Below are 21,105 nucleotides of genomic sequence, written 5' to 3' on the forward strand. Positions count from 1 at the left end.
TTTGCACATAAGGAATGATTTATGTGTGAAAAGAATGGTGCAGAATTTCACAAGTAAGAGCTCTGTTGATTCTGAAATCAAGTATTCCTCAAGTCATGGAAATTGGATCATAAGGTGTCATTACAATGTGTATAATAAGCTTCAGTTACTAAATCAGCTAAGCTTGATTTTGAATTAAATGTCAATGACTTGTGTTGACAGTGGATTACATGTGACTTAAAAACACCATTTTTAGGATTGACTTTCCTAGTTTGAGCTGTGAGCTGTAGGTTTTAACTAGTGCTTGATAACCTGCCAGTGTTAAGCCAGAAACACTTCAACGTGTGTCAGTATACACAGGTGTATGTTATCTATTACTTAGCATAACCATTCACTATGTATGCACTGAATCCATCAATGCCTGCAGGTATTTAGCTACGGACCAAATAAATGTGGACAACGAGGCAGACATACACAGAGCGTGAATCTGTGAAAACAAGTAGCGAGAGCAGTAAGCCATAGCCTAACTCAATTAGTAGGCAAAGTTCATTTGCTTGCCCTGAGGCATAAGCTATTACTTATACACATACTATATAGGAGCTTCAATCAGTACTGCATACAGCATATACTGTACCTTATAAATTTTAGATTTATGTGGATGAAATTGACTTGGAGTCAAGTTTATGTCAGCCTCGAGGTTATATTATATGACTCATTTGCATCAGCGCACTTGACGTTTTGATGATACATGCATTGCTCTAATCTTCATATCAGGAGATTTATAATTGTCTTAAGGCATGGTAATGTACCTTGATTACTGTAGAGTCAGGTTTTACTCTGTAACAGTGTATACATCATCACAGTCATGACAATAAGCATATTTTAGATTTGTTGAAAAAGTAAATTGTCACTGCATTAACTGCGTCTATAACTTTGGAATCAACTTCAACTTAATTGCATTGTCTTAAAGCAGACTACGTACTGTTGTCAAATACAGTTTGTTTAATTGAAGGATATATAATCTTCAACCGACATTCTGAAGTTGTGTTTGTGTTGGATGCTTGGTGTTCCTCAAGGATCAATTTTGGGTCCAGTCAAATAGTAAATGCCTGGGAAATAAGTTCACTCTGATTTCCTCAGTGTGGCACAAACTTACTGCAAAAGGACAAATTTGATACTACTTAAGTAGAATTTATAATTGGTAGCAGCTACAGTGCTTTCATAATGCCGTCCAAAAGTCGTTCTTCAACCCCTACTCCATCTATGGGTGGTGGGGATGCTAGGTATACTCTTATGTCTCCATCTCCTAGGGCTACTACACCTGTGCCACCATTGTCACCAGTCAATGCAGGGGATTTATATAGAATGAAAAGGAAGTCTACAGCAGCAGAGTAAGTTATTGGAAACATATCTTATCATTTCAGGTTATTAAAAGAAGTTTATTTCTAGTTCTTATTATGTTGTAAGAAATTTTTGAGTAAGCTTCAAATGTTAATGAATTGGTTTACAATATAAATAAGTGCATAACATGCATAGTATGTTGCAACATGAAATATAGGAGAAATACACTAAAATAAAAGTTAGTTTTTTCCAGATCTATTCTTAAATTGAAGAATTAAATTGCTCTTTTGATATAGCTTGTTAGAGAGAGGAAAGAGAGATGGGGAGAGACATACAGACAGAGATTCAAACAAACGAGCATCAAAATGAGTTCAAAGTTACACAGGTATTCATTTTAATATTGAAGAAGCAATTATTCATCAGAGAGCTAAATGAAAAACAAGGGACTCAAAGCTAATGATAACCTTGACTCCTACAACCTCAATGTACAGTTTTTAGTCTCTGGTATTATTTTATTTTGTGCACACAAATGATTTATTATTGGGGATGTTCAATACCAGATGAGTAAGGCGGCCAAAAAAAACCCTGTTATATTAAATGAGCCTGATTGACCCAGATTTTGGTTTTGGGGTTGTTTTTAGCTGCATACAAGTAATAACAGCCTGTTTTTGATCAAAGTGGATTAATTTTGACTGAATTTTCGTCAAAGGTTTTAAAGTTTTCTGTGATTTTGTAGGATTATTTAAACACTTCCAGAAGAAAAAAAACACTGATTGTTCATACTTAGAAAATCTGTTTGCCTGTAGATCAAGGTTTTTTATTTCCATCACTTAACCCTAACCCGCCTGTATACTACAAAATACAATTTGATATATGCGCTGTTCGTGGCAAAGTGTCGCCGACCGAGTGCTTTGCATGCGAGGGGTCTCGGGTTTGAATCCCATCCAGAGCAAACAACTTCTTTCTTTCTTTTCTCTCTTTATTCTTTCCTTCTTTCCCTTCCCGTCGCCAAAAAGCCCTTAGGGGTTAGGGTTAATGCCTAATTATATTCATATTCAGTTTGGTTAGATAGGCACAATAAGCATGCGAAATGAGGCAGACAATATAGTCGGCGTCTATGTTGCCTTCATCCTCATTATTGATATTGTCATTATCGTTTTCACAAATGAGACTCTTTGCTTGTTTGTAAGATTATATTAGGCTGGCATGTAAGCATCATTATTTGATCTGGTAAACTGGTGTGCTATGCTATACTAGACTTGAGTCCTGTTTATCAGTCTGTGTAGCTCAGTAGTTAGAGCACTCACCCCGCAAGCAAGAGGTCTGGGTATAAGTCCCCGCACAGGCAAGGGTGTACAGAGCTTTTGCTCTGGTTTATCTGCCAATGCAAGTTATGTTTCCACTTGTAGTTTCATTTTTAATTGTACTAGTGTGTGATGTGTGATTCTTCTTGCCAAATGAGCTCTATAATATTTGGAATAGGCCATTATCAGAATGTCTTGTATCTTTATCTGAGTGAGTAATTTTTGAAAGAATTTTTTTTTAAATTTGAGACATCAAAATGCTATGAACCATCCTTGTTGTTTGTAAAATTTGAATGGTGGTTAAAATCCAAAAAAAAAAAGAAGAGAAAACCATTATTTTGTTTTCTTGATACACATCATGCATATAAAACGTTTCAAATTTCACTTGGAATTATATTGATCTTCCTGGCTATAGTATTAATTTTGCTCAACTGCACACAGTGAAGCAGAAATTATGAGAAAACATATTGACAAGGAGAACTCCAAGTGCTCTGCCTCTGCTGTGTCATATTTCCTTCAAAGTGAGAAATGCCTTGAATATTTATGGGGTATTTGTTTCTTGTGAGCCATTTACACTCAAGATAATTTTGTGCAATCATGCATAATACAATATGGTTCAAAAACAATGTTACCCAATTTCAAAGAGTAATTTCTGAATGTTCAAAAGTCTGTTTTAGGTTGTTGTTACATAGTCTTAAAGAACACTGTTCTTCTAAGAGTAAGTTGTACAAAAATAACTGAAAAAGAATTGAAATTAAAAATGTGGAGTGAGTTTTAGGTAAACAAAAAAATAATTTGCAATTCTGCTCAAATGTCCAAATTAAGACTAACTTTAGTCTGAAAAAGTGCTAGTGCAGGAAAATGATGATGTCCGTACCAAAAGTTCTGATCAGCTTTGTCTGGTTATTTCCTGACAGGGTGTGTGTGTGGGCCACAATTTTGTCTAGTTGGTGTGTATCCATCTTAATTGTACTCTGATTAGTACCAATAAGAGGCCTACTATTATTCAATCCTGGGGGGGGAGCACTTCAATATGAAATGGATATAGGTGTAGGGCTGGCACTTTCGCAGTAAGGGGCATTCGGTGAGAGCAAAATGTAAAAAATATGGGGTCATTGGGAGAACATGACCTTTGGAACCTTTGGGTGAGAGCCGAAACAGCGTCAAAAAACCTCGAAAATCGAATTTTTAGTTCAAAAAGGCTTCAAATTTCTTTGTTTTTTCAAAAATAGGTAACAAAATCAGTGATAAATGAAAGTTGCTGTTCAAATGGAAAAATAAGGGTCTTTGGGTGACAGATCAAATGGAAAAATAAGGGGTCTTTGGGTGACAGAACATGTGTTCGTAAAAAATATGGGGTCTTTGGGTGAGAGCGACGCTGAAAAAGGGGTCTTAACAGCCCTACATACTGCGTCACCTCCAAAGTGGGAGTGTCCCCCCCCCCCGGGGCAAACCATAACAGTTCATCTCTACATGAAAGAGTTGCACTTTGTGAGTGTATTACTTAACACAAGCACGTAGTATATGTGTCTCACATGTACTCATCATATGCCGGTATATTTCATCATTACTGTGGTGCTCAGCTGTGCTTGTATAAACTACTCTATATAAATGTGCTATGTTATGATAACCATATAATTTAATTGAGACAGACTTAAAGTACACTGGGTGAAAGAATAGAAGTAGGTTAAAATAAATGTTTCTGGGTTTTTTACTTTTTCTGTTTTTCTTCCATATCTTTTTATTATTATAGATTGATGTTAACCCGGGGTTATGCCGCTTTGTATACTCTGTAAAATCCTGTTTAAAAAAAGAAGCAAGGTTCCCACATGAAAATACCACCTTGCATTAAACAGCTACTATCGTTTAACCCCATGAATACTTGCATATTGAGCCAATCAGCAACATGGTAAGAATGTTGGTAGGACTGAAGAGGATTGAGTAAAAGTATTTGGAAGCTGTATTTTAATTGGTCACTCAGATGGACATGTCACATGATTAACCAATCAGAGATGCTGTAAGAAAGATAATAGTTCTCATGGGTTTAATTGTTTAATATGTGTTAACAGGATTTTAAAGACTTGTTCATTAACCAATTTTGGGGAAACATTTACACACATTTGTCTCTGTGTAAAAGGATCAAAATGCATGTGATTTGAATTCCCATAGGTCAATACTACTTGCACTCTTGGTCCAAATTGTAGACTATTGAATGAAGTTGAAATGATTGGTGTTTTGTTCCTTTTTGTTTAGCCAAAGTAAAATAATAATTTCTGTATTCAACATAATTATTATTTTTCCTAATAAACCAGATAATCACCTATTTAATATTACTACCTGAAGCAGATAGTATTGATCTTTAACACCAATCTATGTGATGTTTGAGTACATAATATTATTACAAAGTTCAAGGTCAAAGCTTATGATTATAATGAAAAAAATAATTATTAATGTATTTATTACCTATTAGTAGTAAACAAAATATTGTCATGAATTTGAATGATTAATTTTGATACCATTTGTTATTCTTTCAACATCACATGTAAATTTGCTTCTAAATAATAGTTTTAATCATCTCTAACTGCATGATATATTTCCAAGCTGGTCTTTATCACAAGTCATTTTATTGTATTATGCTTATTCATGTATTACCCCCAGATGAAATGAGGCATATTTTACTCAAAGTTTTGCTGACATATCTGTCAGGAGTATCTCCATTTATTTGTAAACCAGAATTGGATTTAACTTCAGCTTATCCAATGAAATACGGACCCAAAGGGTACCGTTATATTACATCAAACTTGGCTTAACTTTTCAAGAGAAAATTTCTCCAGAGAAGTTTACATACATTTATTGAGTCAATCCTTTAATATAAATTCCTTAGAAAAGTGCATATACATTAATTCTACTTTCCTGAAGCCGGAAACATTCAGGAAAGTAATCTGGATATTTGACATATTTCGGTCAACTTCTCATGCACTATTTCTCAAATTTATTAGTTACTTAATTATTACTATTTGTAAACACTTATACAATTACCTATGGTGATCCAATTATTTTCATATAATTGGATTCAAGATTAAATTTGTGGCCCTGTCCCTTTTTTACCGCCACAATTTTGACCTGGATAGTCTTTACTTTCCCCGTAATACAGAGTCTGTTCCCATCTACATACATGTACACACAGTGTTGGCTCACCCGTAAGATACGGGGCCCTCCCTGGAATTTCCCGAGCCAATTCCTGAATTACTCACCCGTAAGATACGGGGCCCTCTTGGTAATTTCCCGAGATCATGCCTACACTACTTACCCGTAAGGTACGGAGCCTCTCCGGAACAAAGTGTGGCCCAACTTCTCACAGAGAAGTTAACCCAACTTAATCCCTTGTATAAGATACGGACCCTCCAGGGAATTTTCCCGGGCCTTTTGGCACACACACAAAGTGTGGCCCAATCTTATCTTATCATAGAGGGGTTAACCAAAATTAATTCCTTGTAAATGAAATGCAATGAAGAATGAATGAATGAATGAAAAAGAATGAATGAATGAATGAAAATGAATGAATTTAATACGGGGCCAACTTCTCAGAGAGAAGTCTGAGAAGTTAACCCAAGTTAATTCCTTGTACAATACATTTTAAATGCATGAAAGAAATGAATGAATGAAAATGAATTAATGAATATGGGGCCCTCCATGGTATTACCCCAAGCCCTTTTGCACACATGCAAGTGTGACCCCACTTCTTGTCTCGCAAAGAAGTAACCTAAATTCCTCGTAAGCTACGGGGCCCTCCAGGGAATTTCCTCAGCCCCTTTACACACATGCAAGTGTGGCCCAACTTCTCTTTTCGCATAAGTTAACCCAAATTAATTCCTCATAAGATACGGGGCCCAATTTCCCTGGCCCACACACAAGTGTGGCCCAACTCCTCTTCTTGCAGAGAAGTTAACCCAAATTAATTTCATGTAAGATACGGGGCCCTCCAGGGTATTCTCAAGCCCTTTCCACACTCGCCAAGTGTGGCCCAACTTTAAAGAAGTTAACAGCAATGTATTAACCGGCAAGCTACAGAACCCTTTTTAAAGGGATTTCCTGAACACCTAGATCTGTATACCCAAATGTGGCCTAACCTCTCCAAGAGAAGTTAAAATGTGCACTTATTGAATCCTCTCCCTTGGTCAGCTTAACCGCCCTCTTCCTGGTAATTTGCCCATGCCCAGAAGCTACCATTAAAGCGCAGACTGCAATACCCTTTAGGTCTATGTACCTCTATACCCTGTACGATATGGATGCCTTCCCAGCCAAATTGAATGCTCCCTGTTGACTGTCCACAAAGGTATTGAATACTGGGATATGACCTAAGTTTTGGGTGTGGTGGGTGGGAAAATTTTCTTCACATTGGAGACACAACCTTCTCCTTCCATGACAGATAAAATGTGCCTAATTCCTGAACCACTGGCAGTGTCAGAAGGTTATTAACCACTTCCCATTGGCTACTTCCAACAATAGACCTTAAACCTCATTGGTCCTTATATAAAGCCAATACTAGGCAACCAATCAATAAATCAATCATATTGATTTGTCCAAGCACAAGCTATGAACCAGGGTTAGACTCTTTCACAGGAGGTAAATTTGTTTATTGTATAAATACAATAAACTTTATTACCCCCAGATGAAATGAGGCACATTTTACTCAAAGTTTTGCTGACATATCTGTCAGGAGTATCTCCATTTATTTGTAAACCAGAATTGGATTTAACTTCAGCTTATCCAATGAAATACGGACCCAAAGGGTACCGTTATATTACATCAAACTTGGCTTAACTTTTCAAGAGAAAATTTCTCCAGAGAAGTTTACATACATTTATTGAGTCAATCCTTTAATATAAATTCCTTAGAAAAGTGCATATACATTAATTCTACTTTCCTGAAGCCGGAAACATTCAGGAAAGTAATCTGGATATTTGACATATTTTGTTCAACTTCTCATGCACTATTTCTCAAATTTATTAGTTACGAATTATTACTATTTGTAAACACTTATACAATTACCTATGGTGATCCAATTATTTTCATATAATTGGATTCAAGATTAAATTTGTGGCCCTGTCCCTTTTTTACCGCCAAACAAATTTATGGCACAGAAATTTGCCCAACCCCCCCCCCTTTTTTTTTTTTTTTTTTTTCACTTGTGATTCTATAATCCTCCACATGAACCCTAGCTATCCTTTTTGACAGCTGAACTCCCCAGGCTTATTAACGTCGTTAAAAAACCTTCACAGAATCACTTGAAATGTAAGCGCCTTGATGTCATTGACAAACGCAAGGATATTTTAGATAATTTATCTCAACTTTACAAGACGCCTTTTGTGTAAGGAAGAGGTACGAGCTGCACCCAGTATATATTCCCGAATAATAGCCAAACGTGTGCCTATTTTTGTTTGTGCACCGAATTCCTGAGTTTATCTTCCCCTATGTACAACATGTACTATACTTGTACATTTTAGACTTACTTGTTAAGGCTTTGGGCCTAAGAAAAACAATCGTGGTAGCAGCGGACTCTGAAAACTCAAAACTCCTCTATTATATTTTTGCGAGAAAAATTGAGAACGAGGATGACCCTGGCTTACTACCCCATGGCACCGGTGATTGAATTCCTCCTATTATGAAGCCTAATTTCCCTGTGCACCCTTGCACATCGATACCTTTACCATGCTGGCAAGTTGAAGGCTTGCGCAACAGCTTATCCTAAGCTTAATCACTGACGCCCCGCCTGAGCCCGTGCAATCCTTCCCTGATGACGTAACAAGCAAAATGCTGTTTGCGCCAATGCGCAGAAGGCCCTCAATTGGATATATTTTTATTCACTAATTATATAAATGTAGTTATGAAGTGAGCAGGCCGACTATTAATTAGCTGTGCAAATATTTCCAAATGTGCCCAGTACTACTGCCCACAGTGCCCAGGAAGTGAAGTAAAGTAAATTGACTCCATCAGTGATCGTTGTAAGGGCGTAGAGCACTCAATGTATAATAAAAGATAGAAATGGCAAGAACATACTAGTGAGTTAGGCTACCTGCGGTGCCTAACTCAATAATTACACACAATATGGCAACTTTGCTTTGGCTGCGAAGCCAACCCATTTTGCATACCAGTATCTACATATCTATCATTTGTTCCCAAAGAATGAGATTGTCTGACATTGTAACGATATAATTAATGGCATTCAATGGTCATATATATTGCTCAGACAACATCATATCATTGGCAAAAGCTAATGTTTTGAGGACAATGAAAATAAGACGTTTAAAATTGATATTCTGCAAAAACCAACTTAAGCGATGAGTTCCTTCGAAACAAGACATCATGCATGACTGTGCCGACTTTAAACATTCTCAATGCACATAACATATACTGTTGTTGTTCGCACAATTTTTTTAAAGATATGGATAAATCAGCCGCTTCTTTTTCTTATATATTAGGCAATTGTGATATTACAATTCATATGTATATCAATATCATAATAAATATTTGAGCTAAAGATAAAAAATATTAATTTCAGTGCGATCAATCTGAGACTAGCATATAAACCATGTTAAGTCCACAAACTCGTGTACCTGATTTCTCTGTGCAATATTGCAATGCTATAGTTATTATAGTTTCAGTTGGATGAAATATTACAAAGCAAACACATAGTAACAATACTGTGTGAGGCTTGTTTCCGAAATGAGAACAAAATAGTCTGCATATTGTTATACAGCATTGTTTATGGTAAATATAGTACAACTCATTGTTGCAGCAACCATGTTGCTAATGTCAAACTAATTGTCAAAGTGATTGTGATTGTGTCACACAGGTATTAAATGAGAGTATGATATAGTGTCCGCTTCCTTTACTTACGTAGTCAGCGGCTACCTTGAACATTAATTCCGCTTCAAACGGGGAACGAACCCGTACGAACTTCACCCACACAATTTCTCTTTTTTCCAGGAGAAATATGCATAAAAAGTTGCAACAAGTGTCAACTTGTAATTTAATAATTATTCTCCTCGATAGATGCCCTTTAATACATAATGTCCGCATTGTACACTGAAAGTGTTCCTGTCCCACTGTTGTCTTGTCCTGCCATACGCTTGCTTCGGATATCATTAGATGTGGTCTAAATGGTCCAAATAATGTCCAGAAACGTATTACATGTATATCATTCTTTATATCTTCCCCATCACATAAGCCTCCATTATTAATAACTGCGACCACCAATATGTTGATTCAACCTGAAATAAATCAGAAAAAGAAAACAGAAACTGGGAAGCAACTTGCCAGTCAACCTTACCGCTATGCAAAATTCCTATTTCATTTCGCCGTTACTACACAAAATTCCTTATCCTAGGAATTAGAGGGACAGGAATTTCCTTACTGTTTAAGTTACCTGGGAAGTTACCCAGACATAGAACAGGAATTTGTTATTTCTATTTGATTTATTATGGTACCTAAATAACCTGATGAAATGCAGTGTATGCTTCCAACTTCCCGAAACCGACTTAATTGATCTTGTGAATTGCCTGGTGAATTGTTAACTTTCAATGGGATCATTCTCCAAGCCTCATGAATACCAACATTGAATGACCTCCCATTGATCTCCCAAATGACTACTTCACTTGATGTTACTGCCCAAATCCTGCCGCTTTCCCCATTTCCCTGTCTTACATGTACGTACTAGACTCCAGATGACCTTGAGTAAAGCCAACATCTTGAACATTTTTAACCTCCTATGCTACGTACCTCTTTTTACCGAGCTCCGTAAACACCCGATACTATTATCTATTGCCTGAATCTGCTGGAACCCCTTTTATCGAGTTGCATGACCATCTGACCTTTATACAATGTCTTCAGGTGACCCTGATAAGCCTGACCTGACCCAAGAAATTGTGACTTTGACTGCTCCTCCATTTCCCCAAGATCCATAAAAAACTCCTTGAGCCTTCTTATTTTGCCCTCCAATTACCTCAAATTCCAATCCCATATTTTCCAACAAACCATACCTTCTGACCTACATTATGACCTTGAACTTCTTAACCATAAACGCTCAGAAAAGAAAGGCTCATGCTTCCCTGTCTGAACAAAATCCTTAAGGAGGAGTGAAGCACCACAAACTTCAAAAGTCATAAAATGAAATGTCACATGCAATTGTTAACCAGTTCTGCAAAATTCCAACAGTCGGATAACGGTGGGACAACCTATGGCGATCTGACCCCGAATAACCCCAAACTAACCCTAACCAAATTACATGAACCTACTACAATTTATACCAGTTTGAGTCTGATGAACCCAGATTTACCTTGACGGTTTTTTTTTTTTTGGTTTTTTTTTGGTTGTTTTTTCCAGTTTCCGTGGTCACCCCCAAATTTCATGAACCAACGACCCTCCATGGTGTTTGACCCCTAATGATCTCCTGTTGACCTTGACCTCTGTTTGCCCTGTTGGCAGTTCGCTCTGCAAATTTATTTTGAATTCATTCAAAAAGGGCAAAATTCTCCCTTGAAAAAGGGTATTTATATGATATCGCATGCCCTGTCGATCTTATGAATGCATCTAATTACCTATACATTCACTAATTTGGTAATGTGGCAGTGGCACCCTTATAAATTTTTCCTTGCCCAGTTCTCCAAAACCCTGGCTCCACGGCACCCCTTTAATTGAAGGCACAAACTTCACACTAGCCAAAATGTATGATATAGTGTCCGCTTCCTTTACTTACGTAGTCAGCCGGCTACCTTGAAAATTAATTCCGCTTCAAACGGGGAACGAACCCGTACGAACTTCACCCACACAATTTCTCTTTTTTCCAGGAGAAATATGCATAAAAAGTTGCAACAAGTGTCAACTTGTAATTTAATAATTATTCTCCTCGATAGATGCCCTTTAATACATAATGTCCGCATTGTACACTGAAAGTGTTCCTGTCCCACTGTTGTCTTGTCCTGCCATACGCTTGCTTCGGATATCATTAGATGTGGTCTAAATGGTCCAAATAATGTCCAGAAACGTATTACATGTATATCATTCTTTATATCTTCCCCATCACATAAGCCTCCATTATTAATAACTGCGACCACCAATATGTTGATTCAACCTGAAATAAATCAGAAAAAGAAAACAGAAACTGGGAAGCAACTTGCCAGTCAACCTTACCGCTATGCAAAATTCCTATTTCATTTCGCCGTTACTACACAAAATTCCTTATCCTAGGAATTAGAGGGACAGGAATTTCCTTACTGTTTAAGTTACCTGGGAAGTTACCCAGACATAGAACAGGAATTTGTTATTTCTATTTGATTTATTATGGTACCTAAATAACCTGATGAAATGCAGTGTATGCTTCCAACTTCCCGAAACCGACTTAATTGATCTTGTGAATTGCCTGGTGAATTGTTAACTTTCAATGGGATCATTCTCCAAGCCTCATGAATACCAACATTGAATGACCTCCCATTGATCTCCCAAATGACTACTTCACTTGATGTTACTGCCCAAATCCTGCCGCTTTCCCCATTTCCCCTGTCTTACATGTACGTACTAGACTCCAGATGACCTTGAGTAAAGCCAACATCTTGAACATTTTTAACCTCCTATGCTACGTACCTCTTTTTACCGAGCTCCGTAAACACCGATACTATTATCTATTGCCTGAATCTGCTGGAACCCCTTTTATCGAGTTGCATGACCATCTGACCTTTATACAATGTCTTCAGGTGACCCTGATAAGCCTGACCTGACCCAAGAAATTGTGACTTTGACTGCTCCTCCATTTCCCCAAGATCCATAAAAAACTCCTTGAGCCTTCTTATTTTGCCCTCCAATTACCTCAAATTCCAATCCCATATTTTCCAACAAACCATACCTTCTGACCTACATTATGACCTTGAACTTCTTAACCATAAACGCTCAGAAAAGAAAGGCTCATGCTTCCCTGTCTGAACAAAATCCTTAAGGAGGAGTGAAGCACCACAAACTTCAAAAGTCATAAAATGAAATGTCACATGCAATTGTTAACCAGTTCTGCAAAATTCCAACAGTCGGATAACGGTGGGACAACCTATGGCGATCTGACCCCGAATAACCCCAAACTAACCCTAACCAAATTACATGAACCTACTACAATTTATACCAGTTTGAGTCTGATGAACCCAGATTTACCTTGACGGTTTTTTTTTTTGGTTTTTTTTTTGGTTGTTTTTTCCAGTTTCCGTGGTCACCCCCAAATTTCATGAACCAACGACCCTCCATGGTGTTTGACCCCTAATGATCTCCTGTTGACCTTGACCTCTGTTTGCCCTGTTGGGTGTTCGCTCTGCAAATTTATTTTGAATTCATTCAAAAAAGGGCAAAATTCTCCCCTTGAAAAAGGGTATTTATATGATATCGCATGCCCCTGTCGATCTTATGAATGCATCTAATTACCTATACATTCACTAATTTGGTAATGTGGCAGTGGCACCCCTTATAAATTTTTCCTTGCCCAGTTCTCCAAAACCCTGGCTCCACGGCACCCCTTTAATTGAAGGCACAAACTTCACACTAGCCAAAATGTTTGATTCCCAAACCAATATAAATTTTTTTATTTACTATATGGTCTGGGTGCTTTGTCAAGTACTCCATTGTCTGATATATTCTCTCTACCTGACAATATGAATTATTCATGCCACAAATAATTTGCCCAATATTTTATTGTTATCGGATTCATTTTTTTTTTTCCAAGCCAAACTGACATGATCACATCCTGGGTTGATTGCCTGACAAAATCTCTTCCTACCTGACACACACTATGACTTATTCATGCCCCCAATAATTTGGCCAGTATATTTTACTTGAGATCTCATTCAAATTTTTGATCCAGTGGATCACATGATTGCAACTAATTAAATATTCCTGAATTCTGACAAAACATTTATCGCATCAGCAGTGGCACCTGCACCCTTTTTAATTTTGCCACGCCCATGTTTTCCAAGGCCCCTCCCTAGCCAATTCGATGACCCAACCAAATTTCCCTACCTAAACCATCCAAATTATTCAGGATACTAATCGTCCAAAATTTATTTATTTATTTATTTTTTCATGATAATTTTTATCTCTCGTACACAAAGTAAAACTAATTAATCACTCCTGAATTTGAAATTGATCAAGAGTAGGGCCTACTTATTCCAGCAACTTCGCAAGTAGTGGAGTGTCAGAACTCGATAGAGTCCATGTTTATAATTAATTTTAACTTTACTTAAAATTTGCTCACCCCGTTTCGACGTCCATGTCCAATCAAGTATCCATAATATAAGTACATAATCACAGTTGTTTCACAGGTGGTCCCAGCTGGTCTTCCCAAATTGCAATAATTGATCCCAACACACAGATTTCGCCATCATCAGACCATGATCGACACATCGATCCATCATTGCTGTGACTCGCTGCTGCATTGATGCTTGACTGGGGTTTCATTTACACCTCCATTTAATTCCATTTCTGCTGAAAGATTCAGCATTCGGTAATTAACAGCCTTGACTGCAGCAGACTTTACTGGATGAGCGATGTCTTGCCTTCCCGATCGGTTCAAAATTCTGCACCTCTAAATTTCAAAATTCCATCAAGGTGCTAAATATTTTGTATTCCCATGACGGCTGCCATTCCTGTCATCGGTGTTTCTAGACACTAGTTGCCGACATATTTTGCGATCATGCTTCCTTCATTCAGAATAATTTATAGCTATTTCTAACTACCTCTGATTATATCATGTTATAAAAGCAAATACTATTTCCTTGAAAAGAATAAGTTTTCCCTTCCAAATAATTCTGTGTTAAAAAATTTTCTTCACATTGGAGACACAACCTTCTCCTTCCATGACAGATAAAAATGTGCCTAATTCCTGAACCACTGGCAGTGTCAGAAGGTTATTAACCACTTCCCATTGGCTACTTCCAACAATAGACCTTAAACCTCATTGGTCCTTAAATAAAGCCAATACTAGGCAACCAATCAATAAATCAATCATATTGATTTGTCCAAGCACAAGCTATGAACCAGGGTTAGACTCTTTCACAGGAGGTAAATTTGTTTATTGTATAAATACAATAAACTTTATTATACATTAAGTTCTTTGAGCTACAAGACCAATGGATAACAAATGGGTGATTTTTGTTGTCAACTGTCACACATTCAGCATTAGTCTCACACATTTTCATGCATTTGGCCACACGATAGTAAAATCTCACTCATCATCAAAATATAGGTTGAGAAAAATTGTTTGTCCCTACCCCACACATACACTTTTTAGATTATTGATTACCCTGGCGACAAAATCAGGGGTGAACAATTAACATTTTAGTTGGCAATCAAATATTTCCATCGCAGTACGCAATGTATGACAGCATCTCATGCAATTCCAAAAAGTTGACAAATCCTGCACATAGATATATGAAATGGCAAGTCAAAGCTGCACATGTTTAAAGCTTTTGAGCCACTACATTTATACTGCCACAAGTAAACATAATGACTATAATTTGTTTTCTCTAATAACTACTGCTCTGTTCTTGCAGGCCTATCTCATTAATATCACCATGAGGGTGAGAGTGTAATGTTAAGCTGCAGCATTAAATGACATGATTGATAAAACATAGTACAAGTAATACAATACCAACTCCTAATGTGAGTGCCAGTGAGGTTGATAACCGACTGGTTTTTGGCAGGCTGGGTTACAAAAACTACTCCAGGTTTGCTTTGACAAATTGCTTGGAATTGATTCAACTTTATACTGGTGTGAAGTGTTAAATATTTTAGTCCATTAGCAGCTCTGTTTTAATTATCATCCTGTTGTGATCTTTGATTGCAAGCTATTCCTAATAGTATATATTAAACCTGACATTTTGTCTACCACTGACAGCATTAGTGAATCTGAAAGCATTATATTATCTGATATTACAATAAAAATAAAACAACCCAACAAATAGGACCTAAATACTATGTACTATTGAAGTTTACCAATAAAATGCTATCTACTGCTGATAGCATTATTATACTAGAAATGCTACCTACTGTTGATAGCATTATTACACTAGAAACTTTATCTACTGCTGATAGCATTATTTCACCAGAAATGATATCTTCTGCTGATAGAATTATTACATTGGAAATGCTATCTACTGTTGATAGCATTATCACATCAGAAATGCTGTCTACTGTTGATAGCATGATTGCATCAGAAATGCTATCTACTGCTGATAGCAATATTACACCAGAAATGCTACCTACTGTGATAGCAATATTACACCAGAAATGTTATCTACTGGTGATAGCATTGTCACACTAGAAATGCTATTTACTGTTGATAGCATTGTTACACCAGAAGTGTTGTCTACTGCTGATAGCATTATTACATTGGAAATGCTATATACTGTTAATAGCATTATTGCATCAGAAATGCTAGCTAGCATGATTGTATCAGAATTGTTATCTACTGCTGATAGCATTATTGCACTAGATTAACGCCCTGAGGGGTAACCCAAAAATCTGAAATACCCGGACCAATCCAGACTGACTAGGACCGAAAGAGGATCAAATTGAAATTTCTTCAAAATGTATGGGTCGGGCGGGAGCATTATTAAGCACAAGAAATGTTATCTGCTGCTGATGGCATTACTTTATCACAAATGCTATCTACTGCTGATAGCAATATTGCACCCAAAATACTATATACTGCTGATAGCAATATTGCACCCAAAATGCTATCTACTGCTGATAGCATTATTACACCAAAAGTGCTATCTACTACTGATCAGATTATTTTATCCAAAATGCTGTCTACTGCTGATAGCAATATTGCACCCAAAATGTTATCTACTGCTGATAGCATTCACCAGGAATGTATGTACTGCTGATAAAATTATTACACCAAAAATGCTATCTACTACTGATGACATTATTTTGCCACAAATGTGGTCTATTGGTGATACTATTATTGCACCCAAAATGTTATCTACTGCTGAAAGCATTATTTCACCAGAAATGCTATCTACTGCTGATAGCAATATTATACCAGAAATGTATACTGCTGATAGCAATATTACACCAGAAATGTTATCTATTGCTGATAGAAATATTACCCCAGAATTGCTATCCACTGCTGATAGCATTATTGGACTATAAATGCTTTCTACTACTGATAGCATTATTGCACCATAAATGCTTTGTACCACTGATAGCATTATTAATAGATTTAACCAAAACTGATATCTACTGCTCATTGCATAAATTGACCTAAAACTTCTACCTACTGCTAAGAGTATAATTTTACCGCAAAGTTTGATCTTTATAGCAGTATTTTGCCAAACATAATTCTATCTGCATCATAAATATTATCTACTGCTGACAGTATTATGTTATCAGATGTTCTAGATTAAAAAATAAATAAATACCTATTCCCCTTGTCGGATTTATGCATAAGACATTCTATTTGCTAATAGCTTTGGTTTCCTGTGTCTTTGCACTACATTTAAGAAAAGAGGAGAAGCTTAAAAGTTGCCAGAAATAGTGTTAAGAAGAATCTCATGTATGCATAATTGTCCTAGTTTGCTTGCCACATCCTGTCTTTGATGCTGATGTTAGGGACATTTATCCTTACTTATATACAATGAAAACACTGATGTAAATCAGATAATACTTGCTTAGTTGCTGTCACTCTCTCCGTGCAGGTGTCAAATGCAGACGACAAGTTTCATTTTTTTTATTTCAAAAATTTCAAAATTGTACATTGTCATGCCCATATTTGGAATCAGCATGAAAAATGCATTAAAATGAGTACAAACTAGCAAAGTATTGGTTCAGTGGTTCTTGGGATAGCTATTGATTTTTTGAGAAAATATCTCAAAACTTTTTTATGTTAATTCCTATAGTGTGAAGAGCATTATTCAGGCAGTTGTGTGTCCACTTCCTGCCCTGTGTTGTACTGATATCTTCATTATGTTGATCTAGCAAACAGGTCTTGTTATTGCAAAAAGCTAGGTTTTTTTCAAGTTTTCTGTTCTTGATGACATTCTCATCCAATAAAAGCATAAACATTATGGCTTGTATGCTACTAAAAGGTACTCCACACTTCCTTGCCGTTCTATACCTGTAGACCTAAATACATATTCTGATAATTGTAAATTTAAACTTATGATCTCAACACAAAATTAAGACGTACCTCAAATTTTCGGTCACAACTTTGACCTTCATCTGGAGACTGGCAACCCAAGTTTGGGATCAGTGACATTTTGGACACTTGACCCCCAAAACCGTCGTACACTCTGGGTAACTTATATCGGCCCCGTCGCGGTTGAGAGATGGTTGGTTGGCTCTGATGTAAATTGACTCCTCACACCCTGACGCTAGATAATTTGAAAGGGGTGTGAATTTACATCAGAGTCAACCAACCATCTCTCAACCGCGACGGGGGGCCAATACAAGTTACCCAGAGTGTACGACCGGGTTTTGGGGTCAAGTGTCCAAAAGGTCACTGATCCCAAACTTGGGTTGCCAGTCTCCAGATGAAGGTCAAAGTTGTGACCGAAAATTTGAGGTACGTCTTAATTTTGTGTTGAGATCATAAGTTTAAATTTACAATTTTAACAGATCAACTTTCATGCTAACATATTCTGATGTTGATAACTTTTAGATTTGGATTTTCTGGTGCAGATAAGATAAAATATTGGCAAATTTCCATGGCGGTTATATTGTTCAGTTGTTCCAGTCAACCTGTTTCCTGAAAGACCTGCAAAGAAAAACTCTGAAAAAGAAAATACCTCATTCAGCACGCACAATGCGACTTTATTCAATCAATGTATACCCATTTAACAAAATCGCCTTGCACTTTGTGTGCGCAGTATAATCAGGTTCTGTAAGTGCATAGTCCCTTCAGTTAGATATTTCTGGCTACACTTAAATCACACAGACTGTGATGCGTGATGTTTGCTTGATTGTGATAGGCTTTTAATCTCTAGAGACCATCATGACTAGTCACGTCTTGTAGAAGTAAAAGTGTGAGTCGTGACTAATATCAACATTTGCGGTCAGAAAGTAAGGTGCTCACATGGGCATTTTCAGTTGATCTTCCACGTAGGGAGTGTCAATTTTAAATGGGGTTACCCAGGGCAGGATTGACCTTTTTGGGGGCCATGGTCCAGGCCAAAATTTGGAGGCCCCCAAACGCACCGTGAAGAAGGCATGTGCACTGAGAGGCCAAGGTTTGCTTTAGGTATATAAGATCAACAGTGTTGGTGGGAGCATTGCAATTTAGAGGGAGACAAGCGTTGAATATACTATGACATTTGCTTACGAAGTGAGCCAAAAAATTCAGTTCTAGACTATTTTAGCCCAAATTGAAGCTGACTTTTACTATATAACAGACCAGTGCGTGTGAAGCGCACAATTTTTTAACCTATTTTTGGCCCAAAACATGGTGTTTTTTCAGCTAAAATGCAGCACAGGGCAATTTTGGGGGCCCCCTAAATTTTTGGCAGGCCGTTCAGAAATTTCCCCCCGGCTCATAGTTTATATTACACAGCCCAAAATCTAGCTTTTATTTTGCTTGCTAGACAGTAGACAATACAGAGTTGGAATAACATAAATGAGAAATGGCAGAGTGCTGCTATTCTAAGCATAAAATAACAGACAGCGAAAACAGCGATAGTCTCTTAATCAAATAGGTCAACATGGTATATGAGAGAGGTTTCCATAGATTTTGTAGCCTTCATGGGCAGTTCTCATTTATTTTTTCTTCATGTTCTTCTTTTGCTTTGTTTTTGTTTTGAGCGCTACGTTCTAAATGTAGCAGCGCTATATGAATATTTATAATGTATGTAATGTATGTAAATACTTGCCAATTGGCTATTCCAGTTGAAATCTGCATCCCCTGTGGAAGACATGACATTAACCTCTTTCACACAGGGAGTGTGAATTTCAAATAAGGTTACCCAAATAGGTGACTCCATTTGAAATATACACCCCCTGTGTGGGAGATGAAGGTTATGTCTTCTATAAGGGGTGTATGGATTTAAACTGGAATAGTCCATCAGAGGATGTACTTCGCAATCTGTATTGACGAAAGTGTTTCATGCGTAATGTGCAGTATTGTTTTAAAGGTTCTCAGTTGTCGAGAATTGCTTTTAGCAGGGATGAGATTCTTCCTCAGATTAAAGGAATTCCTCCTTTTTGATTTTTTCTTCTCTGTACAAAAGTATAGGAGAGACTACACTTTCCTTCTCTTTTTGGTGCTTTTTGTCTTTTTTGATTGAACCTCCGTCTCATGCCGGTTTTAGTGGAAAAACATTAAACATGTGAGACAGTTGATAATGACAAGTTGAAGATTCTTTTCTAAATTTAATTTCAATGAAAACACCCACTCATACAATTGGGTCAACTTGGTATACATATCAAAACTCATTATATACCGTCCAATTTTCAAAATGAAAAAAAAAAAAACATGTTAATGCACATGTTATCCATAAACTAGGCCTACATCTAATTACATTCCTACCTTGTCTATTATAAACACACAACCTGATATTTGAAATGATAAGCATGTTGAAAGCAAAATTATACTTGATGTATATGAATATACATCATGATATGAATGTATGTCATTATTTAAATGTGCGCGTAATGGTTTTGTGATCCATATTATGAAAAGATTATATTGGAAAGTGAGTGCTTTTGTCGATAAGAGTCTCAGTTTAAAGGTACTGAAAAATTTGAAAGATTAATACATTGAATTGCTCAAATTAAATCCAAATTTTAATACCTTAACCAATCACAAAATACATTAGAATTTATAAATTTACATGAATTTTGGTCTTTTGGTCTGAATAAGTATAAAAAAAGATGCACTGTCATTTTTATTTTCTTCAAGTTTGTGCAGGTTGTATTTTAAGTTAGAAAAAAATTGCCCCTCCAGCCCCAGGGAAGATAGTGTTCACTCAAGAGCCCATTTATTCATTAGATGCTATAGGATCCACAACTGATAAGTACCTCCCTAACACTTTTTGAAATAAATCAAAAAAATATTTTACCAAAAGCATTTGGGGGGAATTTATAAGTTGTAGATCCTAAAGCAGATCTATAATAACGAATTGATTAATTGAATTAAACAATTCATCGAGTGGCCATGGGCAGCGCCATTAGACATGTTACAAGACTACCAAGTGACAGGTGATGGACCGTACCCACACAATTGAATAGGCACTTTTTGATAATTTTCATCAAGGTTACTCAAAACTTACCTAGCTAATTTATTATACATCAGGGGTCTCTGGCTTTTTAATATGTTATGAAAAACTTAATTTTAAAAATATCTACCGACGGAAAAAAATAACGGATAGTCTTGTTATGCTCTCACAAACTTGGAAAAAAATCTGAAAAATCCAAAATTTTGGTCTAAAACATGCCCAAGGTTACTGCTGTC

The 21,105-nt window shown here is 36.7% G+C and overlaps 1 protein-coding gene across 1 annotated transcript in view; it reads left to right on the forward strand.

The window, feature by feature from the left end:
• Window positions 1–1,176: 1,176 nt before the first annotated feature.
• LOC140138676 (potassium channel subfamily T member 2-like) overlaps window positions 1,177–21,105 on the forward strand; it is a 222,648-nt gene continuing 202,719 nt past the window's right edge. Inside the window, 1 exon segment of the mRNA XM_072160422.1 lies at window positions 1,177–1,370. Within this exon segment, the coding sequence (XP_072016523.1) occupies window positions 1,204–1,370 (167 nt within the window). The 5' untranslated portion in view covers window positions 1,177–1,203.

The sequence above is a fragment of the Amphiura filiformis genome, chromosome 18, assembly GCF_039555335.1.
Source record: "Amphiura filiformis chromosome 18, Afil_fr2py, whole genome shotgun sequence".
NCBI classification, from domain to species: domain Eukaryota; kingdom Metazoa; phylum Echinodermata; class Ophiuroidea; order Amphilepidida; family Amphiuridae; genus Amphiura; species Amphiura filiformis.